Here is a 27189-nt window from a genome sequence, read left to right as displayed (position 1 = left end):
CCATTATTATTACTATAAAAATAAGCAAAATTTCAGCTGTATAAATAGTGCTATTATATGTAATGGCTATGGAATTATTGTAACAAAGGATAAACACTAAACTAAGATTTTTACCATTAAGGAAACAACACCACACACCGACATCGCCCGGTTAATAATTACATTATACAGCAGAGACACTGAAATGAATACCCGGGATCGATACACGTGAATGTGCTATGCACGATTTGATATTCAGACGATAAATCTTTGGATACCGGGGTAGAATATGATGAATATCTCCCGTAATTGATTTAGTCTAAAGAATTTTGTTCCTTGCACTTGAATATACGTGTTCAACGGATATGATAGTCGTTAGCTTGCGTCTTGAGAAAGAACCATTGCGTCTTGAACTCAAAAATTGACAAAAATATTCTGATTTTATATGTGCCGAACTATAGCGTAGCGTATGCTAGCTGCACTCACTCGTGCAAGCAGTCTAAAAGCATATGACCATGGACCTCATTATGGCGTATACATGCTCACTCACACACAGATAGGTCAATTACCAGGCTATTGTCAGTAGCCTTAGTCGGATGTCCCTCGGCTCATTATGTGTTTCAAAGGTCAGAACAAAATGGCCATGCGTAGCTCTGGATTCAACCTACCATGGCGATTTCTGCCATGAAGATATCGGGGCGATGACACTGTGCACCATATCGCGGCAAATCGCAAATGTTAATGGCCATTTAGTGCCAATACAAACCGTTTGATGCCCATATCATACTAGGCAATCGCAAAGTGCGTAGCGTGTTTGTTTTTGTGACGTAACATCCGCCACTAATCGGAAAGGCGATTGCCGATATCTGATCGATAAGTCACTATCATGCCGTAGCTTAAAATTGCAAGCATTGGTTATGGCCTTTAACTGCAGTCTAAGACGTAATAGTTCGGTGTAAAATCTTGTTGCATCGAATGACCATTGATACGCTAAAGATACTTCACGGGCTATTATCTATTTGGCTTCCTCGAGACACTCGCGATCCAAAGGGGTGTATCACTTCGCGCCGCATCACGCTGTACAGATACACCTCCTTTGATACAATATCAGTCATCCTCATAATGCAAATCATACATGTATATAAGAGAATGTTGCATTTTCATTTTTCGGATATATATAATTCAATGGGCTATTTTCCATGGTTATTTTAGAGAACAACCCAAAAGTTCGATGAAGCACTATAAACGAAAGTCCTTTCTATAGAAGGCTAAGCCCCTCCCCTTCCCCTCTGACGTAAGTGTCGAATATCGAAAATTCCAACCCGTATTCATTGGGCACAGGGCCGTCGCTATGGTCGATGGTGTTGGAGGGGTGCGACATTGCTAGGATATTGATCACTTTTAAGAAACAATAATTCTTTTTTATTTTGAAATATTTTTCTTCATAAAAAAACTTGGACTTGCTGGATTTTCCAAAAAAAAAAAAAAATCAAAGTGCGGTACAGCTGCTTTAAAAAATGGACTTAGAAGTAGCAGGTTGCGAGTACTGCACTCTATATTTATTTGAAATAATTTTGAAGCAACTACTGTAAAATGTCAATATCGTACTTCAGAAAATACTAAAATTTTACAAATACAGCCTGTCTAAAAAAAATTGTGCAAGTGAAAAGCGCCTTCTCTGGCAATTAGAAAATACCGTTGTGACATAATGTTTACATCAACGTCAAGGCTCAAATGCCGTTTGTTATGTTCAATTGGCTTGTTTTAAAGACGAAAGGGTAAAATCACAATTGTGCCACTTTTTAGTAGGGAAGAGAGGTCTTTACATGAAACAGTGATAGCATCAAGTTTATCAAGAGTTCCTTCGTGAAATCAAAAGAATGCATCAATTACACAATACGAAATTTTTTGACTGTTTTTTCATGATGCAGGAATGATGATTCTCTTTTTCCACTTAAAAGAGATAAAAAGATAAATAAATATTTCACATTATGCTGTAAAAATTAAATACATGTACATGCCAATGATTTTATCATGGTAACTACTGTTCTCTATATTCACTTAAGACATGTTAAAAGACAAACAAATATTGCGCACTTATACATGTTATAGGTTAATGAACGCGTATTACTTGTTGGGAGAGATATTAGACAAAATAATGCACGCGTGCTGATGTTGATGCGTCTAATGCATGCGCCCCGAAAGGAGGAGTGCATCAACATCAGCTATCATTGATTTACACGTGTACAGCTCTCTTCCCTAGTAAAAGTGGCACAATTGTGATTTTACCCTTTCGTTGTTAAATAAACATATCTCGAAGCACATTGAACAGAACAAACGGCATTGGAGAGCTAAGACTGCGCCAGTGACGTTGATGTAAGCATTATGTCACAACGGTATTCTCTAATTGCCACAGAGGACACTTTTTACTTGCACAATTTTTTCAGGCGGTGATGGAAGCGATATCGCCAATTTTGAGGTCGCCATTGGATTAACACATAATCATGAAATCTTCACAACAATTCTAAATTTGTTATGTGGTGTCAAAGCAAAATTATCTTACTCTAAAACCGTCGACAAAGTACCCCACTGCAAGTATGTTAATTTTCCATTTGTAATTGCTAACCGTGTATTTTGAATGGGGCTGTCAGCCCTGTATCTTCGCCAGCCTCGTATGTCACGTGTTGCGCTTCCTATGCCGCCTGATTTTTTGAGACAGGCTGTATTTATTAAATCCTTCAAAGTGCTGCGTTCTTTTTGTGACACACTGTATATTAAAATCTGATGTCATCTATCACGCAAAAGTTAATTATATTTAGAATACTTGAACTTTCTAGTATTGTTAACTCTAATCTCTTTATAGTTTCTGAACCATAGCAAAATTGCGAACTTGAAAAGGCCCCTTGATATAACATAATCTACCCCAATGTTCATTAAAGTACTCTACCATCTGTGAGGGTGCGAATGTAAATATACAGCCTGTCTAAAAATAATTGTGCAAGTGAAAGGCGCCCTCTGTGGCAATTAGAAAATACCATTGTGACATTATGCTTACATCGTCGTCAAGGGCGCAGTCTTAGCTCTCACATGCCGTTTGTTCTGTTCACTTTGCTTGTTTCAATCTCGAGATGTGTTTAGTTAACAACGAAAGGGCAAAATCACAATTGTGCCACTTTTACTAGGAAAGAGAGCTGTACATCAATGATAGTTGAAGTTGATGCGTCTAATGCAGCTCCCCTTCGGGGCTCGTGCATTAGACGCATCATTCCATCAACATCAGCACGCGTGCATTATTTAGTCTAATTTCTCTCCCAACAAGGGACATTTTCCTTTACATTTGCTTAAGTTATTTTGTATTATTTTTGAACGTTGCATTAAAATCTTTAGAATGTTCTAGCTACTCTAGGAAGGAAATAAGAGTAAATGACCATTCCTGACGGAACTTAATTCCAGTTAGACCAGGTCTAACTTTAGACCCTGTCTAACTCTTTTGTTCATACGAACCTTAGTGTGCAATAAAGAAAACAGTATTTACCATGATAAAATCATTAACGTGCACATGTATTTAGATTTACAGCAGAATGTGAATTATTTATTCTTTTAATCTATAGGAAAAAAGAATCATTATTCCTGCCTCATGATAAAATAGTAATAATAATAACAGTAAAAAAACTGTATGGTGTAATTGATGCATTCTTTTGATTTCACATGTAAAGCCCTCTTCAAGAGTAAAAGTGGCACAATGGGATTTTACCCTTTCGTCGTTAACTAAACATATCTCGAGATTGAAACCAGCAAATTAAACAGAACAAACGGAATTCGAGAGCTAAGAATACGCCCTTGACGTTGATTGAAGCATCACGTCACAACGGTATTTTTTAATTGCCAAAGAGGGCGCTTTTCACTTACACAATTTTTTTTGAGACAGGCTTTATAATACCTATTATGAAAATAGGAAATATTACCGTCAGATATAAGGTCTGTGTTTAATAACAATAAATGTTGACATAATTGATACTTTGATCTGTCCTCTGTTGTCTGGTTGTTGCTGACTTTGACCTGCTCGTGATTAATTCATGTTTAAATTTATACAGAAGGTACAACAGAACTGATTTGGTGTAAAGATAAAAGTTCGCCCTGTTTGAGCACGTACTGCATACAGGCGATATACGTATATATGTCGAATTTCTCTTTATCCAGTATTTTATTGCAATAGAAATTATGGGTAAAAGAGCTTCTTTCAACCTAGAAGAATCTAGCAACACAGGTGAAGGTTTTACCTATGGCAGTGATGACCATGATGACAGCATCAACATATCCTGCTCTCCGATTCGAAATGCATTCATTGTCATTATAACCATTGGAATAGTTCTACTGGTAGGTCTACTTGCGTTTTATGTCCCCGATAGTGGCTGTGGGGTAAAGGAGTATATCACCACAAAAGCACCTACGCAAGGTACGCAACCACCGCAAACATCGAAAGTCACGGATGTTCCTACCAAACCTACGGAAGGACGACCAACTACTGGGCCAATGTTGCCAACAACTGTGATGCCATGGGATGGAAGGCTTCCACAGAGCATCTGGCCTATGCGGTATGAGCTGTTTCTTACACCCTACCTCTATGAAGAAGATGTTGACGGTGATGGACCTGGAGAGCGCAGATTTACTTTCGACGGTGAGGTTAATATCCGCGTCAGATGCCAGGAAGTTACCAACAGGGTTACCGTGCATATTGTTAACATAACAGTGTATACAGTCAAGGTGTTCCGCATGACAGGGAACACTGATGAAGACTTACTGGATCAATGGTGGACTGATGATTATTATCAGTTTCTGAATATGGAAACCACTATAGATATGACGGTAGGAGAAGATTATGAAGTCCAGATTACATACCTAGGAGAATTAAACAACCTGCTGGTGGGTTTATATCGCAGTAGTTACCGCAACGAAAACGACGAATTAAAGTAAGAAGAATATTTCCTTGTCAATATTGATCTTGTTTGTGTAAAATGCAGTGTTCTCTTATTGACACACTCCAAATATTTAAATTATTTAATATTTATTGGGAATTTTGGGATTCCTAGCCTCCTCATCCCAGCAATTTTCTCCAAAGAAGATGAAACCTCTGGCCACGTAATTAGTTGCGTGGAAAAACGTTTTTTTGCAGATTCAGTAGTTTAGCAAAAATGTAGTCAAATTTTGTTTACTATTAAACAGGGCGAAATTATGTAGGACAGTGGCCTATGGACGCAAGATCAGAATCAATTAATACAGACAGCAAAAAAATCAATGTACCATTTGTGTTCACCCCTGAATATACTAAAAAAAGACAGATATGTCATAATTAGAATATCCAGCCAATAGCTGCATATATTAGCACGGTTTGTAGACCCTCATTCGTTGGACCAGTAATTGGACTAGGAATAAAGACACAGTGATCCAAAATCCCAAGGTTGATGCCAATTTAAAAGTTGCAGATTGCCCCCATCGACGCCCTATTGATTTGTACACAAACTGTGAGCGTTCTGGAACAAAAGAACGCGAGCCGTGCTTTTCCATTAATTACATGTGGAACATTAAAGTGCAACCTTTCATTACGTCCCTTCCCTGGCTTTTCGATCACCATTTATATTATTCTCAACCGATTTCATCAAATGAGGTCATATATCAGCGCTAAAGGTTAAGTATTGCCTACTGATTTAAATTTTGACATATTTGTCTTTATTTATGATATACAGTATTATACCTCACCTTAAGCCAAATAATTAAGGTACCAGTTGTATTCACCCCTGTATATCCTAAATAAAGACAAACGTGTCAAAGGTAAAACAAACAGCCAATACCTGTACTCTTTAGCTCTGATTTAAGACCTTATTTGTTGAAATTGGTTGAGAATTAAAAACCCGGTGATCTGAAACCTAATAAAGAAACGAAACCAAAAGTTGCACTTTTGTGTTCTAATCAATGAAAGCAAGAGGTTAGTTTTAATGTGTCAATCAATGAATGTGTTGCGCTAGTTCTCTTGCTCGCGAACGCTTTGTCTACAAATCAATAGGCATGCAATGGGGCAAACTGTAATTTTTAAATTGGCATCTTCTTTGGCTTTTTTTGATCGCCGTGTCTTTATTTCTTGAACAATTGCAACGAATGAGGTCTTAAATTCGAGCAAAAAAATGCAGCTATTGGCTGCTGGTTCCAATTATGATATATCTGTCTTTGTTTAGGATATACAGTGGGTGAACATAGCTGGTACCTTAATTCTTTGGCTTACTGTATGTGAAGATAACTGGTACCTTGTAATTATGTTGATGTCTGTATTTTGGGAATACAGTTTTTACGTATAGCGGGCTTGCCAGAATCACAAAATACCCATTTTAATCAATTAAAATATGTTACGATTTAGTTGATGTTGATGAGGTTTCGATTTCGATGTAAAATGCAGTATTATCTGTTGAGTTTCAGTTAAATATTGATTTAAAAAAGTAAAATCATATTGCCTATCACAATAGTACATAATTACATGCGTATATTTACTGAGGTGACACGATAGCTGAAACAAAAATAATAATATTTATATGAAAGAAATAAAGGTCATTGCGCTTGCAATCATGTAAATTATGGGTGCAATTAGTTATGAACTTTAGACGTTAAATATTTACATAGTATTAATTAGCGTGTAATGTACCGCTGTATATCATTATTATTTTCTCTATTTTTGCAATGACTGAAATATTAATCATGGTTTTCGTATCCATAAAACAAAAATGCATGCGTTTGCTTAATTGTGAGACAAGAACGCAAGTCCGTCAATACAGAACGCCTCAATAAGAATAGTACCAGTACTACAAACTTTTAAATTGTAAGTTCATTATAAGCACTCTAAATTTTTAATGAAAGGGTAAAGTTCATACATTTGTATACAAGAGAGTGCCCATCTCTAGCTCTTTTGCAGCGATTCCGTGTATTCCGTCCCGGCATAATTCGGTACCATATACCTGGGTGAAGTAAGGACACATCATGTTGGCTGCAATGTGACTCGAACAGCCGACCTACTGGGCCATCTTAATTTAATAGTTCGTCATAAAGCCCTTTCCAAATTAAAAACCTGATGCGGAATGCGTTTCTTTTGTAAGAGTTTTATGTGGTCACTTTGGTCAAGATGAAGAATTTTATTGCGATTTACGACTTGGGCTATTTTGACGTCTGGCGATGATAGACGTGAAAAAGATAAAACAGCGGAAACAATGAATAACGCACACAAAGCGGGCGATTTTACTAATGCGCGTGGGCTTTAAGATGAACTATTAAATTTAGATGGCCCTATTACGGGTCCGAGCTCTGAACCGCTATAGCCACCGTGCTTCCTCGTGTAGTGTGAGAAAAGTAAATGATATTGCTATCCTGAACATAAATTATGTTGTTGACCAAGTAAAACTTCACGGAGTGACATAATATAATCTAATTATTTGGTACATCTTGCCTTAAGGGCTGGGGTATGAACGTTTGGACAGTATTTATTGTTGGACATTAGAGCACATCAGACATATCGAATTGCATTCTGAATACGAAGAATGTCCTTCTGATATCAAATAATTTTGATTTTTGAAATTCGCAATGTAATACACATTTTATGGCAAATCATTAAAATTGATATTTTTGATATTTAACAGTACTTGAAGTAAACTTTATAAATCTGATGATTTGTACTTAAAGTGTATGTAGGTGGGATGAAAAGCCGACGATCAATTGAAAATTTTGACCTTTCGTATTGAAGATATGGATTTTTTCCCCAAAACACCAACAAAATAGGTCTTTTTGGGAAAAAAATCCATATCTTAATATAAAAGGTCAAAATTTTCAATTGATCGTCGGCTTTTCCTCCCAGCTACATACACTTTAAGAATATATCATTAGATTTATAAAATTTATTTCGAGGACTGTTATATATCAAAAATTTGAAAAATATCAAATTATAATAATTTGTCATAAAATTTGTATTATATCGTGAATTTCAAAAATGAAAATTATTTGATATCAGAAAGACATGCTTCGTATTCAGAATGCAATTCGATACGTCTGAGGTGCTCTCATGTCCCACAAAAAATACTGTCGAAACGCCATAAACGCTCATTCTAGATCCCTTAAGGTAAATAAAGTATACTAGTATTCTTTTATTTTTTCATCAAACATGTCAAAGTGCCTTCGTTTTTCAGATGGTTGGCGGCAACACAATTCCAAGCAACAGACGCACGGAGGGCCTTACCATGTTTTGACGAACCAGACTTCAAAGCTGTGTTTGATACAACCATTAGACACAGAGCCGATATGGTGGCAATTACGAACGGGATTGAACTATCAACGAGAGATTGGGATGGTGTTCCAGGGTGGAAGGAGACCATGTTTAAACGAACACCACGTATGTCTACCTACTTGCTGGCGTTTGTTGTGTGTGATTTTGTGTATACGAAGCAAATAACGCCAAATGGCGTGTTGGTAAGAACCACATTCCATAACTAAAAGTGACAAATTATTATACAGTATACACTATTTTGTCATGGAAATCGTATTTAACCGATTAAAAAACAAACAAGCGAAGATGCTTACGCATCGTACACTGGAACATAGAAACACACATGGAATATTTATCATGTAATAAGTAATTGGAATCTTAACAATGATATATAATTCTGACAATACAATTTGCCGTCTTAATAACACTAAGCAAAACCATTTTAATGACATTATCACTTCCATGGAGCAATATTTTTTTAATGTTAACTCTATATTGGTGTTTCAATCATTCTTGGCTTTATATTTCTAGTTTCGAACCTGGAGCAGACCAAACGCAATTAATACGACGGACTACGCCCTTTACAGCGGTGTCAATATATTAACGTATTTCGAAGAGTATTTCGATTACGCATATCCGATGGATAAACAAGGTAAGTATAGCATTTAAAGCTTTTGAATCAAATTTAGAAACCTTTGGCGCATTGTTGTTACGATCTAGCAAGACGGAAGGCAGAAATAACCTTCTGCAAAGGTTCACGCAAAGATACACAATTAATACACTGTTCTATAATGAAAAACAAAAGTCAATAATTTATTTAGCAAGCACGGTATGATTGGGCAATGCTCTTGCAGATAAAACATAAAATACATCAAATTACTGCCAATATTACTAATCCTATCGCAATGACGTCAGGGTTGTTTTTGTCTCAGACGATTCTACTAAATAAAAACCCAGTTCAATTTTTTACTTTCACCTTTTAAACACTTTTTTTCAAGGAGAGTAGTGTTAGTCTAATCTGCTCCAATTGACAGAACTGCAGAGTTTCAAAGAGGACTAATACAAATTCCTTTTTGTTTTTGGTGACGTAATTCCCAACCTCATCCGGTCAATGGCGAATTAATAATACCATTGGTACGCTCTAATATGTCTTGTTTTTAAATGCTCTTCTTTAAGAGAACTTCACATACAGTAAAACAGACTTGCTACATATAATTTGTCATGAGTTACTTCCTTTCCACCAGTTTTATAGCAAACATCTTCAACATTGTAAAAGACATAATGTTATTTTGTAAACATTACATTTCCAATCGGTGTATCTGAACATTTGTCTGGACTGTTTCCATTTTGTTATGTATATATAGACATGGTAGCGATTCCTGACTTTGCTGCTGGTGCTATGGAGAACTGGGGTTTAATTCTGTACCGTGAAAACCTAATGCTTTACGATCCGAAGGTCAATTCTGCCAGTAACAAAAACTCAGTTGCAGATGTGATTGCACACGAAGTGGCTCATCAGGTAAAATTCTAATCTCTTACCATACCGTAGTGTATATATGTTGTGTGTTAGTGGGAATATATATATGGCTGAATGTTTGACTACGAAAATCGTCTTCAAGCATTGTATGTGAGACATTTTGGGATTATTGTATGAAGCTTTACCTTGATGGAATGGAGTTTATACTTTAAAAGAGTCTTGTAGAAGCACATTGTTTTTAATGATCTGGTACAGGGTGTCCCTGAAAGAGCTGAATCATCGGAAACTTCATTGTTTGGGTATTTTAACGCCACAAATAAACGTAACCAAATATTTGTTGTGGTTGCGAAATAAATCAGCTATCGCATACTTTTTGAATTTTGAAAATCGACCACACAGTTCTTGAAATATAAGAATTTTACGAAACTCCCTCATTTTCAAACCTTTCTACGGATTCATATATCAATCGGTGATCTGTATTCGTAGTGTTAAAAAGGGAAGGTGTGCACCAAAAACACTTTTTTCTTATTAAACCCGCTAGACACTTCATATATGGTGTCAAGGACACTTGGGTTGAATAAAAGCGAAAACTGCAAAAATTACCTAATTTGCATATTTTATTGGCGGCCATCTTGGATTTTTGGGTGTCGGATTTTAAAAGAGTCCAGGTACACAATGAAACATGTTACAAACATAATTCTATTTCTTAAATGAAAGATAATAAACAAACTAAAAAAATGTAGGAATTAGATTATTTTTAAAACATTCCATTTTCTCACGAAAAGATAAAAACAAATTATAGAGGGCGCTATTGAGTGCAAAATATCCATGTTTTTCTTTATTTTAGATTTGTTTTTCCTTTCATTATAAAATGGAACATTTTATTAAAAATCTAACTCCTACATTTTTTAAGTTTGCTTATTATCTTTCATTTAAAAAAGGAATTGAGTTTCTAACACAAATCCAACATGGTCGCCAATAAAATATGCAAATTAGGTGTTTTTTTTTTTCATTTTTCGCTTTTATTCAACCTAAGTGTCTTTGACACTATATATGAAATGTCTAGCAGGTTTAATGAGAAAAAAGGGTTTTTGGTGCACACCTTCCCATCACTAGCACTGCGCATCATTAGCACATGAGGCGGCTATTGATAGATATTTGACTCCGTGGAATGGATTGAAAATTAGGTAACTAGTTTTGTAAAATCTTTTATTTCAAAAACAAAGCGGTCAATTATCAAAATTCAAAAAGTATGTGATAGTTGATATAATCCTCAACCACATATGTTATTTAGTTATGTTTGGTTTATGCGTTAAAATACCAAAACAAATCAGTTCCCGACGATATTCTTTCAGAGACACCCTGCAGCATGTTAACACAAGTAACATTGTTGCTTTATTCAAGTGGTTTGGAAACGTAGTCACACCGATATGGTGGGGAGAATTCTGGTTGAATGAAGGTTTTGCTGTTTATTGTGAAGACATAGGAGTCAATATTACAGAACCAACATGGCAAGTGGTAAGACGAATAACATTTTGTTTTCTATAGCATCCTACTTTTCTATAGCATCATAATTTGTCATCAATGCAGTGTGCAACTCATCCCCGGACTTATTTATATTTAACACGCAGAAACAAGCTTTAGTCCTAAGCGTTTTCAAATCACAATACAAGCCTTACTGGCAGTTGAGTAAAAGTATCACGTGCAAAAGGATTTTATTAGTTATCATCTTAAAACGTGTTTTTCATATAATCGTATTCAACAGCACGAGAGATTTGGAATTGAACGGATCATGAAAGCTTTTACCGTGGATGGCTTAGGAAGCTCTTATCCTCTTGTTATACCAGTGAATTCACCACAAGATCTCAGTGAACAAGCGTATGCTTCGCTGCCATACGATAAGGTACACTTAAAGTTCTCTAGTATAAACTTTGCAGCTTCAAAAGGGGAGCGAGTCGTTAAAATTACATCTTTGAGCACTGCTAAAAAAGTTATTTTGGATACCGTATTCAGGTATTTTAATTATCAAGATTGAGCATTATATGAACAAGAGTTAAATTGAAACAGGCAACTGGGAACTTAAAACAACAAAAAGGCGAAAGCTAGTAAATCCTTGTATTAATAATTTCTATACTATCAATAGAATATTGAGTGCACCTAGTGCACATTTGTTTCAAAAGGACATTTCATAATTATACATGTATATCTAATTCAAAGCAATTTTCTTTTATAGGACAAGGTCTTATCTGTTGCATGACACACCGTTTGTTTGAAAAATATTATGTGCAATTGTTATAAAAAACAAAAGGGTGTTTAAATAAATTTTCAATTTCTTATTATAACAGATTAAATGCCGACATTTATTTGTTTGCAGGGATCGTCCATCATTCGTATGCTGAACGAAATATTGTCTTCGGAAGTGTTTTTACTTGGATTAAACAACTATATCAAACTACATGCATTTGATACGATCTTTAGCGACGATCTGTGGGCTTCAATGACTTACGTAAGATGGAATTCAAGTATATACAGGCTGTATCAAAATGATTGGTACCCATCAGTTTTGATGGTTCTTGAAAAGGCTGCTTCTTCCAAATGCAACACAGAGTCTTCTTGAAATGATCACAATATATAGTTATATTACTGTTTATGACATTAATCAACAAATTATGTGGATCCTATGTTGCAGTTTGATGTGGCAGTCATGTCCATATCACTGGAAACTGATGGGTACCAATCATTTTGATACAGCCTGTATAGCTAGTAAATCATTACATTACTAACACATTTTAATAGAATATCTAGTACACATTGTTTCAAACGGACATTTCATACATGTATGTATGATTCAAAGCGAATTATTTCATTTAATGGACAAGGTCTTAAATGATGACCCCGGCAATCACAACATTATGCCTTATATTATTTTATTTACTCATATTAACCATAACAACGAATTAATACAGCTCTCTCTCAACACGCGACATTCAAAATTCCCAGGCGCCGAATATGTCCAGTGCAATGACGTCCTAGTATTAAATACAAGGCTGGCAACAATTGAGCACAAGTAACCATGACGTCATTGCACTTGCAATTTCGGCGCGGGAATTTGGAATATCGCGTGTTGAGAGTCGGCTGTTTTTATTCGTTTTTATGGTCAATATGAGTTTGTTTTAAAAATAAAACCACGTGATTCGTGCTTAACGTATAACATGACAAAAGGGTGTTTTACATCTGGATTTACATGCAAGTCTATGGAGAGTGTGACCATTGAGGGCATAATTACTGTAAAAAACGAGGGTTTTGTTTTTCATACAAATTTTGTTTCTCGATAAAATTATGTTTCTCGACGTACCCCGGGGCGTTTGCCGCATGTGGTAAACGTTACTGTAAATTTGGTCCTAACGTCGGGCTATAATTCTGACTTTAGCAAGAATTATTTCTTAAAATGAAATCCTGTATATTTTGAATTGCAGGCTGACCAGTATTTCGGACAACGGGACGTAAAGAAGATAATGGATACATGGACATTGAACATGGGATTTCCGCTGGTGACCTTTGACCGGTTAGATACAACTACAGCTAACATATCTCAAAAACATTTTCTCATTGATCCGGACAGCCCTGTTGACCCTGATAACAAATACGGAGATATTGGGTAGGTTTTTGATAGCAAACTATCATGTTTAAAATAATTTTAAGCCTTACAGTGTAAGGCAAAAAAAGTTTGTTACCTGTAGCGCGCATCTCGTTTTTGAAGGCTTATTTTGCGCATTAGATTTTTTTTCACTTATAAAAGGATAAAAACACAACAACAACAAAAAAGCCCCGGAAAATCGCAAAAAAATAATATAAAACACTACTGGAGAACAAACGAGCGTAGTGAAAAACTACTACTACACATTGTTTTTAAATACCTTTTTTAATCTGCAGGTTGAAAAAGGATCATAAATATTCTTGAATATGAAGAAATATGATTTTTTTTTTGGGTGTCGCTGTCGCTGTCGCTGTGACCTCAATTCCCATTCCAATTTGCAGTGAAAAGGTTTTTTTTTTTATTTCAAGGCATAGATTAAAAAAAATAAATAAAAAAGCGCATTTCGCATTTGACTTTTAGACCTGCTACAGGAAACAAACATGTTTTTTGTTGCCTAATGAGTGAAATTCTAAGCTCAGCAGAAACACGTATCACAATTGCACATAGACAAGTGCCTACCATGCCTAACTGTTCATACTAATGATGTGGCAACCACAATGAGGATATCGCTTTATTTGATCACATGAAGCACATATTTTCAGACACCAAAATCTTGCGTTAATCTGAAAATATTTATATATTTACAATAATGCTCACAAATTTGTTTATGTCGATTAGAATACAGAAAAACATTCTAAGCCGTTTATTTACAACAAAATTATTTGTACATGGTCTTGTTTTTAAGGTACATCTGGGAGATTGAGGTATCACATACGCATGCGTCAGAACAAGAGTATGCCAAACCTAAGAAGGACTTCATGGAAAGAGAACAATCAAGTAAAGAGTTCAGTTTACTTACATAGTAAAACTGTCAAACTACTGAAGGATTGTATAAAACAATATATATTAAGATATATTAAAGACAACCCTTTTTTGAGAACAAAATTATTATTTTCTTCTTCATTTATACGTTATAATATATTTTGAAAATTTTAATTCATTCATTCCAGAAATTATCCAGCTATCTGCCGGAATTCAAGATGGCGATTGGTACCTCGCCAACATCAAGCAATATGGATATTACCGCGTAAATTATGATGATACTAACTGGGATAGATTGACGACGCAGTTGTCAGGTGATCATACAGTAAGTTGGCCCCGAAACATGTGCAGTATTGATTTGTTTTGGTACAAAATAATAACGATAAGGCGACGAAAAAATCCTGTTCTTTGGGCCCGACTGACCAAGAATTTGCGTTTTGGAGATGTTTGTTTTTTAATTTTGCTAAGTAAAATCAGCTGTTTTGAGGCCAAAATGTTGGCTGAACATTTTTAGAAAATAAATTTGCAAAAAAATCTTCAGACTTTTTTCTGATTTTGGTGAAATTTTAGGGTAATTTTAGTCCTACTTGAAAGGTCCGTCCGCCCGTAGAACAGAGTTTATTCATCGCCTAAAGGCAAATCATGCAAAAATACAACATGTTGTATAACATGTTTTAGTATGGATTGTCAATTAAAATTATTTGATAGGTTCATACCATCAAATCTGTGTTTTGGTGACATGCCTTGTGACAGTTTGATGCTGCTACACAACACGTCGTCAGACTGCCAACCTTGTTGCTTCTTTCTTGAAGTTGCTACCGTTGGCGGCGCCAGAAGTTGTCATAGGCTGGGAGGACGCTAATATCAGAAAAAATGTAGACCAACAGGAACAAAATTAAAGAGGAGCCTTCGCGAGAAGGAAACCCCATGAAAAGAGACGAATGAAATTCTCATCGAATATTTTCAACCAGCTTCTAGCGCCACCAACGGTACCAAATTCAGGAACGATGAAGCAAGGTTTCCAATCTGATGAGGTGTCCGAACGTGAACGCGATAAGAAAACTCGCGATCGGGCACCACTGTAACAAATCGGCAGTTTTGATAAACACCAAATTGACATCACGTGTTCATCATGAACAACGTCCACAATCATTCCAGAAAACTAGCACACAATTGAACCATGATAGTAAAAGTACCCATAAAGATAATTATGATGTCATACAAATTGAACTGTGCTTGTCCCTCAAATAATTTCATCCGAAGTTGAATCGATTGGTTATCTTCTGTCTGTTTCATTAATTTCCAGCTAATCCCAGTGGAAAATCGTGCCCAGCTTATTGATGATGCCTTTAATCTAGCCAGATCAGGCGAGATATCTCAAATCAGAGCTTTAAGCTTAACAACATACTTAGACAAAGAAATGGACTATGTGCCCTGGCAAGCTACGCTGAGTGTAATGGCTTACATCCGAGATATGTTCAGTCGATATTCAGGGTATGGACCATTAGAGGTAAAAACATGTGAATTAACTTTCACCGCATCTTCAAACTAATCCAAAAAAATACACAGAATTAGTACATACTGATCGGATATTTTCATCATGATTTAGAATGAGTTTATAAATATTGATTTAGAAATATTGATGCTTAAAAATAATTTTAAAAAAGTAACTCACATTTGTTAAAATATCTGCAGAATACTTGCAACACAAAATTTTAAAAGTATATTTTTCTTTCACAATAATGTCAAAATGAAGACCTGAGCTCAAGAAGACCGTAAGTCCACTTGACCCCTCAACATGTATACACTAAAGTTATGTTTAACACATATGAAAACATCATGAAAGGTTGTGCAAGATTTTTTTTGGCCCCTGAACATGTATAAAACATTCGTGTATACATGTTGAGGGGCCAAGTGGACTTACGGTCTTCTTGCGCTGAGGTCTTAATGATAATCAAAATGACTGCAACAGTTTGCGAGAGCGTTTTTTTACCTTGGAACGAAATGGCTGGACAGAAAGGGGCGACAGATAGGAAACAACTAGTTACTAAAATATATTTACAGTTCCTTTTTGAAAAAAGTGGAAATGTTAGAAGTTCCGATTATGGCAGGTCAACCCTTTCCCTCCAGTTTTATATTCATTCAACTATATTTTAATTCTTATTTCTTCAAGAAATACATGTTACAGAAGATAACACCATTGTATAACTTCGTAGGCTGGGAAGACGATCCAAATGACCCGCTCCTTACGCAGTAAGTTAACAGCTGCTTTTGGAGGCAATTCTCGCTATTCGCAATAAGGGCGCCGCCAGCGGTTTGCGATGTAATCGTGATGTATCATGGAAAAAAAGGTCGACATCAAGTCCGCGCAATACGAATATTACCATGCTAGTACATAGGAACACGTGACAATATTTTTTAGTTTGTCAATATAACGGTATTACACGCAAATCGATAGAGAAAAAATTAATTGTGCACATTTCAAATCACATTATTAAGTATTATAGTATCGATTCGCGTGTAACACCTTTATTTTGAGAAACTAAAAAAAATATTGTCACGTGTTCCTATGTAATAGCATGGTAATATTCGTATTGCGCGGACTTGGATGTCGACCTTTTCCCATGATACATCACGATTTTCCCATGATACATCACGATTACATCGCAAATCGCTGGCGGCGCCCTTATTGCGAATAGCGAGAATTACATTTGCTCGTCGGTACCGACTGCTGATGCCTGTCAGCTGCCAGCATATTGCATTGCGCCACGGTTTTCGAATCAAGTATAGGAGGCGTTCTCTTGCCTTTTTCTGACTGAAAATAAGAAAAGGGGTAAATTAACAGTGTAAGAGATCGAGATTGATGTTATGTTTTGTGAAATTAACATAACTATATTAAATGAGAAATACATTATCGTGTTTATAACAATAAGCCTAGGTTTGTTTACTTATGAATCGTTTTTCTATGGACAGATACACAATTATGTAAATCATTCTTACATTCGCAGATACAACCGTGTGAACGCAATATCTACTGCTTGTAGGTATGGGATGGATGACTGTCGGTCACGTGTCTCGCTACTTTACATGGAGTATATGGAGAATTATACGCAATATAATCCGTAAGATAAAAAGATTCGTTATGAAAATGAATTGCCAAAAATATTTGAGCGAAAATCATGTTTTTATGATTTTTGAGCAAAAAAATTTTGGTGCAATTTTCTCAAAGTTGGTCAAAATTAAAACAAAAAACAAACAACAAGCCAAAAAAAAAAAAAAAAAATACGGGTTCTAAATATTTTTTATCTAGTGTTATAAAAATTAATAAAAACAAATATTGACTCAAGATTTTTTTGTTATGTGGTCCGAAAAAATTGGGCTAAAATGCCGGGTTTTTTTTATAGCCCAAATTTGACCTCACAGATACATTTATCAGATCTTTGCCATTCTAAATATGTATACTTTTATATACTTTAGACCAACGATTAGGCAGTTATGAGGCCCAAAAGTTTCCATAATTCCAGGGTTAAGACCACTCTTAAATGAATTATTATCATGTTTTTCTTAAACCCATATTGACCATAAAAACGAATAAAAACAGCCGTTTCTCAACCCGTGATATTCAAAATTCCCGGGCGCCGATATTGTCTGGTGCAATGACGTCCCAGTAATACAACGAAAGGCTGGCGACAGTTGAGCGCAAATAATCATGACGTCATTGCACCAGGCAATTTCGACGCGAGAATTTTGAATATCGCGTGTTGAGAGCCGACTGTTTTTATTCGTTTGTTATGGTAAATATGACTTTAAAAAAAAATAAAACCATGCTTGATCATTTTTTTTTTCTAACACAAGGCATAATGTCGCGATTGCCGAATACCTCCTGTAAGTGCATTGTTCCAATCTGCACCGCACTCATTTGCCGGATAAACATTTTCAAAGTTACCTTAATGTTAATATTCTCGCGATAAAAATTGTTCAATTTATTTTTATACTCTTTACAATTCGCTGTAGAAGTAGTGATGTGACAGGATTAATCACCATGATAGCGATGGGTCAAACTATTCTTGAATGTTGCCATGCACTAGACACCAACGATTATCCCAGAATAGGCATAAAGACTTGGATCATAATGCTATAGAAATATTACATTATGCTTAGTTTCACTGGCACCTGTCTTTGAAAAGAGTGGTACTGTAATAAATCTATGAAATTCAGGGCAATTATTGTTTTGATTCATCGCTATGGTAATTAATCCTGTTATATCATTACTTTGACGAATATACGGCCAATTTCATATTAATCCACTTATCACCAATGGATGCGATAAAAATGGTTGGCCACAATGGAGGCTTAATGTATTATTTTGATATTAAACACATTCGTAAAAATACCGAGAATAAACACTGTAAAATATCAGATTTGTTTTCTCGGGCTCAATACTTAGCATTGCTTTAATTTCCATAACTGTATTTATAGAATTTCTCCAAACCTGAAGTCCGTAGTTTATTGTTACGGTATCAAAGAAGGCGGACAAGCGGAATGGGAGTTTGGTTTAGAGCGTTATCAAGCTACATCAGACTCATCAGAAAAAAATACTTGGCTTTATGGACTATCGTGTACACAGGAACCATGGATACTCAGCAGGTATGTGGTTATTTAATTTAGAGTAATTGGGGATGGAGGTATGGAAAAATAGATAAAAAAAAGTCGAATTACATGCTTCAACCACTTTTGAAACAATTATGATCCTCCTCCTCCTCCTACTCATCATCACCATCACCATCACCATCACCATCACCATCACCATCACCACCACCACCACCACCACCACCACCACCACCACCACCACCACCGCCACCGCCGCCGCCGCCACCACTACCACCACTACCACCACCATGTAACAACGACCATCATCATTTTGTTGCGATTACCGCAAGAGGAAGTTATTAATGTATAAATTATATATACACACAATAATAGCTGATCTTATAATATATTTCAACTTTACAAAAGGTTCCTAGAACTGGTTTTTGACTCCAGTATTGTTAGACAAGGCGATGCCCCGAGACTCATTGGGAATGTGGCTAAGAACTACGCTGGAAGGGCGCTAGCATGGGACTTTGTTAGAGAACAATGGGAATTTCTGAAAAACTAGTAGGTATTTTTGGAGGTCTGTTAAGTAATAATAATTGATAAGTAAAAACAAATTACGATATTATAGATATGATTACACTAATCGTTTGGAATAATCGGTTATTATTATTTTTAAATATTTTAGCTATGGAGATGCTTACCTAGGAAATAATATCAAAGATACAACGGAACATTTTAATACTGATTTTGCACTGAACCAAGTAAGTAGAGAGCAGTTCGTCGTAGTGTTTCTAGAGATGAATAATACTATTTCCATATTCTATAAAAAAAAAAACCCACACACCCCACTCCTTAAAGTTCATGTACTACAATCGAGTATGGGATAGAACACTGAAATCAAGTAATTTTTTTCTCAAGGTCGGTGGCAGATTTATATTAAACAGTATATTTGAAATTTGTTCAACCTATTATTGTTATGTATGTGGGATATACACATTTTAATCGAAACTGTATACATTGTGTCACTTTTAACAGCTTTTAGACTTTGGCGAAGGCAAAGATCTTGGAGGGGCCAGCAGGACTTACCAGCAGCAAGTTGAGAAAATAAAAGCCAACATCAAGTGGATGACGAATAATGCTGAAGAAACTGCTAAATGGCTTGACGAACAAACGTTTGGCATATAAATGTAAACAAAAGGAATGGGTTTTTTACTGATTTTTCAAAAACATTACAGTATCAGTGCTTACCAATTTAAAGCACGCAGTTATCATCTATACTGTTTGTAATGTAAAATCTGTATATATTTTTTTCTTCACAATTTATAAAACTTTCCATAGTTAATAATAGTTAACCAACGAATCAGGCGGTATAGGACACGCGACACGTGACGTACGAGGCTGACGAGACTACAAGGATGTCAACCCGTTCAAAATAGAGAGTTACCGGTTAAAAATTGTAATTGTAAATTTGGGGCCCTACGGTTTTAGAACTACCATAATGTTGCTTTGACACCACATAAGGCCCTTCACAATAATGATTTTGAGTTTACCATTTCCTCCCGCGTCCAAAATTGAGAATTGCAAATATTTAGTTAATTGATTTTTATTTGACATTTTAATAACATTAATTTGCTATCTTCTTACTTTGACCATCTTAACTATGATGCCGAACACACATTTAGAACTGTTTGTGAAGATTGTTTACGTCGAAGATCCATCAATATCGACGTCAAAGATATCACATACCCCATACCCCCACAAACGTCGGGTAATGATCACCAGCTTTATTATATACAGGGTGTCCCAAAAACAGAACCTTCATTGGGCCCTTCTTTTTCTCCTATTTTGGAAAAGTTAATCAAATACATTTTGGCATGTAAAGACACCTTGATTCATTAGCTTTAATAAACCAAAACAAATACTTCAATCGGCCCACAACTTTTGAAGATATGCTATTTTAAAGAAATATATCCGTTTTTCAAAAGGAGTACACGTACACGTACACGTATCAAGTATTCCTCAATGATAACTTTATAAAATAACGAACTTTTTTTAGGGAATGGACTTGGATCGTGTTAAGTGTCATTAACTTGTCGGCAAAATGGATGTGGGGTGGGACTAATTATGTTGCTATACTTGCAATTAAACTTATTTTACTTGGTTATGTATGCCTTTTTGTTTTATCAAGTTTCTTACTTTGTTGTTTCTCGCTTTCTTTTTTTATTAACAACATGTCATTTTCTCTTTTGGGGATAAAAGGTAGCCTGAAAAGGGCTGTTTGTTATGTCATTGGTTCTTCTGAAGTGAGTTTATTGGGCGAATGCAGCAGTAATACGGTTGCGAAGATGTTGGAAGCTAGCTGGTGATCCTCGCTCATAGTGAATGTGTTCCAAAGCCTAATGCTATTATCTATCCATGTCATTAACCGTGTGTTTCGTTCTAATCTTTGAGGTAGCCAAACCTCATCCGTGGACCTCGTCCTCAAAAACGGGTACATTTCTTAAAGAGGACATATCTTCAAAAATTGTGAGCCGGTTGAAATAATTGTTTTGGTTGACTAAAGCTAGTAACAATTTAAGGTTTCTTTACATACCAAAATACATTTGACCAACTTTTCAGAAATTGGAGAAAAAGAGGGCGCAATGAGTGTTCCATTTCTGTGCCCTGTACCTATAATATGATCCATACTCACGCTCAGCTTATTAAATCATTGGGCTATTCCATTTGAAATCCATGATACTCACCATATGGAAAACATGACCTCAGTCTCCCACACCGGGAGGTCACATCTTCCATATGGGGTCTAGGGATTTCAAATGGAATAGCCCATTTCACGGCTCTAGTGTAATTAATTTTTAAAAAGTGTCAGAGTATTTTATCTACAAATTGCAATTTCTATCCGCCAAAGTGACTGATTATTGCAATTAGATATAATAAATTATAGTACTGCTCCTAGACCTTAATCTTTGGCAAAGACAATTATATTTTACTAAATACGTGTAACATTTGACGTCTTGATTGATAAAATTAATTATTCCATTCTATCGACGATTTCTTGTTAAGAAATTGCTTTAATATCTAACAGCCGATATGTACGTGTGGGACATTAATAACCTTTCAAGTGGTGTAACTTGATAATTAGTCTCCAACCAAACAGTATCGGAAATGATCTGAGCAGGAACATTTCACGAAAGAGATGTTACAGCATTCATGTTTTTACATTCATGATTGTCTGTGTCACACCGTGTTAGTGTGAGGTATTATTGCTATATCCTGCAACTTCATTTGGGGTATCATTTTTCATTAATGTCAAAGATTACGGAGTTGACAATGAATACTACGGCAAATTTTACTACTGGTTTCCCTCATTCCTTTACTGTTTTACGACAAACCGTATTAGCTCTTCATTCCATACTGACTATTGTTGGAAACTGTTTCTGCTTAGTTGTTCTCAAGCATGTAAAGAATTTCAAGAAACAAACCAAGATTTTCATGATATCAATGGCATGCGCTGATCTATGGATGGGTATTGGCGTGTCGTTAGTAGTGTTTATTATTATCGGTTGGAATGAAATACTACCAACTTCTACGACTTTATCCTTGTGTAGAATAAGTGGTACATTTGCATTAGCTGCTGGTTCAACGTCGATCTTCTCGCTGTTTACAATCAATATGGACCGATATCTCGCGATTGAATGTCCATTTCGTTGGCTCAAATACAGTAAACCTAAATATGCCTTATTTTTGGTCATACTACTTTGGACATGTGCTATTATAACAATGTGTTTCTTCTTGGCATTTGTTGACATATCGTATTATGATCCACTTTGGAAGTTATGCCACCCGTTTGGTCCCAATGCCAAAGCGTTAAACCCAGAAGTCAAAACAAAATATCTTGCGCTTATAACTATCGTTGTCATCAGTACCATTGGACTTCCATTACCAGTAACTGTAGTTATCTATGGTCGAATTGTAGTTATTGCCCGTCGTCAACAAAAAGTGCAAAACCGTTTTACCAATATTGGTGTATCCACGTCAAGAACTAAGCAGAAACTTAGTGATCTATGTCCATGGGATAACAAAGCAGTACGAACATTTCTTGTTGCGACAATAACAACACTTATTGCCTGGATGCCGATATCTGTGTACCTTCTTTACGCATATCTAAATACGTTCAATACCAATGATGTTACTCACCTTCCCTACTTTGCAGCTCTGTCATATGTAATCAATCTTTCAACCAATTGGATGAACATAATCGTTTATACCATCCGAGATCAGACTTTCAAGAATGCTGCCCAGATATTGATATCATGCCTTTGTAGGCCATTTAAACGTTTACGTTCATAAACAATTATTGACGCGTATTCACAGAACTAAACATGAATTTGGTAAGCGGTGGAATTTTGGACGTTGGGTGAGAACGTAAGCTTTAGAAAAACCATGGCTATGTTGGATAGGGGAGTCACAAACAACCTGCAGGCTACAGATGTCTGAAGTGTTATTTTGTTAATTTTATATAGTAGCCTCAAAATAATGGCTTTGATACCAAAAGCAATGGAAGTTATCGTTCAAGTTTCAAAATAATGGATATTTGGGCATTTGATTTGGGTATGTGATTTGGGTAACAGTTCTAACAAGATGCAATGTGTCTTTGGCTGACAAATAAATGTTACTAAAATACCTGTAGCTGTTGACGTCTTGATTGATAGAATTGGTTATTTCATTCCTATCCAAGATTCCTTTGTACAGATTGTGGTACATTAATTTACCTTTCACGTTGAGTAACTTAATAATAGGTTTTTGAATGTTTCGTTATGGGTGAACAAAATGTGGCCGTACACTACGAATGCGCCGTAAAGTCGGCAAGTTGGTATTGCTATCTTAGTTAATCCGATTACTACGTCACGTCTACGGCGAATAGTCTTCTACCTATTTCAATAGAATCCTTTTAAGACTAGAGCTATTTAAAAATAGCTCTAGTCTTTGGCTTTGGCTCAATCCTGTTCAAGTGGTGGGCTACAAAGCATTGTATTTTGACTATGTGTAACCAACAATTAACAATGAGAGGACATTCCTGAACCTTGTTGACTTGCTGATGATTTAAAATGACCGCCAATTATGACTGTTTGATATTTATTACCAGCAATGAAGGAGCAGAGTTCAAAAACCATAACCCCGCTTCTGGATATCGTTTGAAGTCAAATGATATACCATTTTAAAGCTTATGATATATATTTTCTAAACACGAAATAAAACAAAATTGACCGAGGCCGACTTTACGGCTGATTCGCGGTGTACGGTCACAAATGTTACAACATAAATTATATTCATGTTCGTCTTTATCGCCCTGCTACTGGGTGTAATATTGTTGGCGAATATATTCATTACATTAAGGTCTAATTTTTCATTTTAAATAATGTCAAGGATTACGGATTTAACAATTAGTCAGATCCCAAGCCTTAACAATTTTAAAAAACTGCAGTTAAACTACATTGAAAGAACTTTTTTAAACCAATGGATATTGATCGTCAGAAGCCTCTGCATTATGAATTCATAGGTCGTCTTTTTCGCCAGGACAGCAACAACAACAACAACAACAACAACAACAACAAATATTGCGTAATAATGATGGCGTCATCAAATTTTTGGTGACAAAATTAAAAATTTCTAATTTTTTTCTGCATATTTGAATAGATTAAATGGATATTCATACTGCAGTTACTGTCCGTTTTCCTATACACAATACACAGTGCTCTCACCATTGACGCGCGACCTAGTATAGAAATATTTTATGCACGTGTTTTTAATTCTCACCGCACGAATTTTTATTCTCACTGCACGAACATGCCAGGCCCAGCTGCAGTATACTAAACCACACAAGCTATCTTCCGTGGGCACTTGCTCACAGTAGATTATCCGGGGCACAGTAGCGGGATCTCGAGATGTATGGTAGAAGAGGTAAATATTAAATCAAACACTTTCAACACGCTTCCTAAGTACTAAATGATAAACACATCAAATCAATTGAGAATATTGCTTTTGCATATTTACGAACTAAACATATTGGGGATATTTAGTAAACATCTTATAGAAATATTTAGTCCATAAACAGTGTGTTTAACCTTTTTCAATATTTGCATGCAACTTTGCCCAATTTTATATAATTTGCCGATATCTTATACGCACCTGTGCGTCAAGTTGAGTTTACTTGTGGGACATTTTAAGTGTGCATTTTAATTCAACTTTGCAGAGTTTGTACGACGAAAAACAAAACAAAAACAACAACAACAACAAAATGAAAACCTACCTTTCTAAATTAATCCAAACATTTTCTTCTTTTTAACATTTTACAGAGATTTTAATTTTATAAAATTGTAGACACCGTTGTTCAATTTTATTAGTTTTTACATTCTAATTAACCTTTTGTAAACATAATACCGTAAACGTGACATTAATGATCCAGTTATGTACTTTTTCATCGAGCTGTAGCTAAGTAAAATAATGTCAATTAAATGGACTTATACTTTTAATGAAACCAACCTTTTTAAATAGCTCCATCTAATTTGTTTTCTGATAAGCATTATCTGTTAATTTGACATATTTGTGAACCAGGTGTGTACTTTCATCGAGCTAAAGGTTCAAATATTGACAATAAAAAATCGAGTCATATGCACTTTCAAAATTGATATAGCTATTTAGTCACATCACAAAATAATGAGAATAGTGTTCTAACAAGTCGTTTGGTTAATATGTTCATCATTTGCAATATTCTTAATCATGTTTTAACATCGTGTGACCAATCGGAAGTATTCTTAGAAACAAAATGCCCCCACGATGATATTTTGCTAAGATCTGAAGAAATTCAAGAAGTTTAAGTTTGGTGATAAAAGTTGCATTGTTTTGGATGTTTTGTTACAAAGGTAACACCACAAAATAGGTCAAGGCCAACACGGCTCAATGGAATTTGCCATGTTACCAAGGTAACAAACCACCTGATTTATGACAAACTATTCTTTTTTATTAAATGCTTTTGCAAGCGGAACAATATGAGACGATTGTGATCAAAATCAGATAATTTTTTTTATTTTTGCCCCCTACGGAGTCCAAATTTTGACATTTGACCTTTCCCCTATAACTCAAGAAATGTACATCGGAGATGATAGGTCAAACTGTAATTTTTCTGAATCCTTATGACGAGAGCAATACATTGACATGTTTTTTAGCAAGATTTGATCAAATTTGAAATTTCATCCCTGCATAAGCGGAATTTAAAATTTCACCCATGCATAAATTGGGAGGGAAGAGCACACAAGGTAAAAACAAGAATCAAATTATCTCCAAAAAAATCTTTCTGAATACTGGGAATATGTCCTTCTCATATCAAATAATTTTAATATTTCGAAATTCGCGATAAAATACAAATTTTATGGCAAATTATTAAAAATTGATATTTTTGATATTTAACAGTCCTTGAAATAAACTCCATAAATCTAATGACAGTACTAAAAATGTACGTATCTGGGAAGAATATCCTTAAGGTTGGTCTGAACCCTGAAACTTTCAGGGCTCATAACTGCTAATTTGTTGGTCTAAAGTATATAAAAGTATACATATTTAGAAATTAAAAAAAAAAAAAAAAAAACCGGCTTCTAGATATTTTTATCTAGTTTTTAAACATTAATAAAAAAAAAATTTGGCCCAAGAATTTTTTTTGGTAGAATGTACGAAAAAGAAGTTAGCCAAAAAAAAGTTTTTTGGGATTTTGGGCCAAAAATGAGCATTTTGGCCCAAATTTGACCTCACAGATGAACTTATCAAGTCTTTGCCATTCTAAATATGTATAGTTTTATATACTTTAGACCAACAATTTAGCAGTTATGAGGCCCGAAAGTTTCCATAATTCCAGGCTTCATCAGACCAACCTTAAGGTAACTGTGTCCATGACAATCAAAGCCATATACATGTAATATGTCATGCAATTGTATTATCTTCCCTGTATTATGCATTTGATAAGTACTGTATTGGGAGACGTTAATTGCCCTATGGGAATTAAAGCTTGTATCTTTTCCACTCGATCTCAATAATATTATAACGGTTCACTTAGTTTTTATCGTTAGTTATGGCTCATTAAAATGGATACTTATTACACTCATAATTCGTTTTGATATTCATAATCCTATTATATCAGCGATTACTGGTTTGGTAATTTTTTACGGTCTTGATCAATGAGTAAAATGAACAGGTATTCTCGCACTAGTTAACATGTAAAAGGAAATAACAGATTTATGAAATAGCACTGGGATATGCTTTGGATTACTG

The 27189-nt window shown here is 35.3% G+C and overlaps 1 protein-coding gene across 1 annotated transcript; it reads left to right on the top strand.

The window, feature by feature from the left end:
- Positions 1-4200: 4200 nt before the first annotated feature.
- LOC140142308 (aminopeptidase N-like) lies at positions 4201-20052 on the top strand. The gene is made up of 16 exons (XM_072164276.1): positions 4201-4949; positions 8199-8478; positions 8807-8927; positions 9640-9794; positions 11157-11270; positions 11518-11655; positions 13229-13410; positions 14195-14286; positions 14460-14596; positions 15578-15781; positions 16445-16524; positions 17280-17393; positions 18751-18918; positions 19288-19428; positions 19553-19628; positions 19903-20052. The coding sequence occupies exons 1-16, from the start codon at positions 4201-4203 to the stop codon at positions 20050-20052; spliced, it is 2901 nt and encodes a 966-aa protein (XP_072020377.1).
- The last annotated feature ends 7137 nt before the right edge of the window (positions 20053-27189 follow it).

Source organism: Amphiura filiformis, chromosome 20, assembly GCF_039555335.1.
Source record: "Amphiura filiformis chromosome 20, Afil_fr2py, whole genome shotgun sequence".
Classification (NCBI taxonomy): Eukaryota; Metazoa; Echinodermata; class Ophiuroidea; order Amphilepidida; family Amphiuridae; genus Amphiura; species Amphiura filiformis.
Note: the sequence above shows the minus strand (reverse complement) of the source record. Positions and strands in the feature narration are given on the sequence as shown.

Coding starts and splice junctions, on each gene's coding strand:
- LOC140142308 (XM_072164276.1), top strand. CDS start 4,201: ATGGGTAAAAGAGCTTCTTTCAACCTAGAAGAATCTAGCAACACAGGT. Junction 14,597..15,577: donor AGTTGTCAGGTGATCATACA/GTAAGTTGGCCC, acceptor ATTAATTTCCAG/CTAATCCCAGTGGAAAATCG. Junction 19,429..19,552: donor TGGGAATTTCTGAAAAACTA/GTAGGTATTTTT, acceptor TAAATATTTTAG/CTATGGAGATGCTTACCTAG.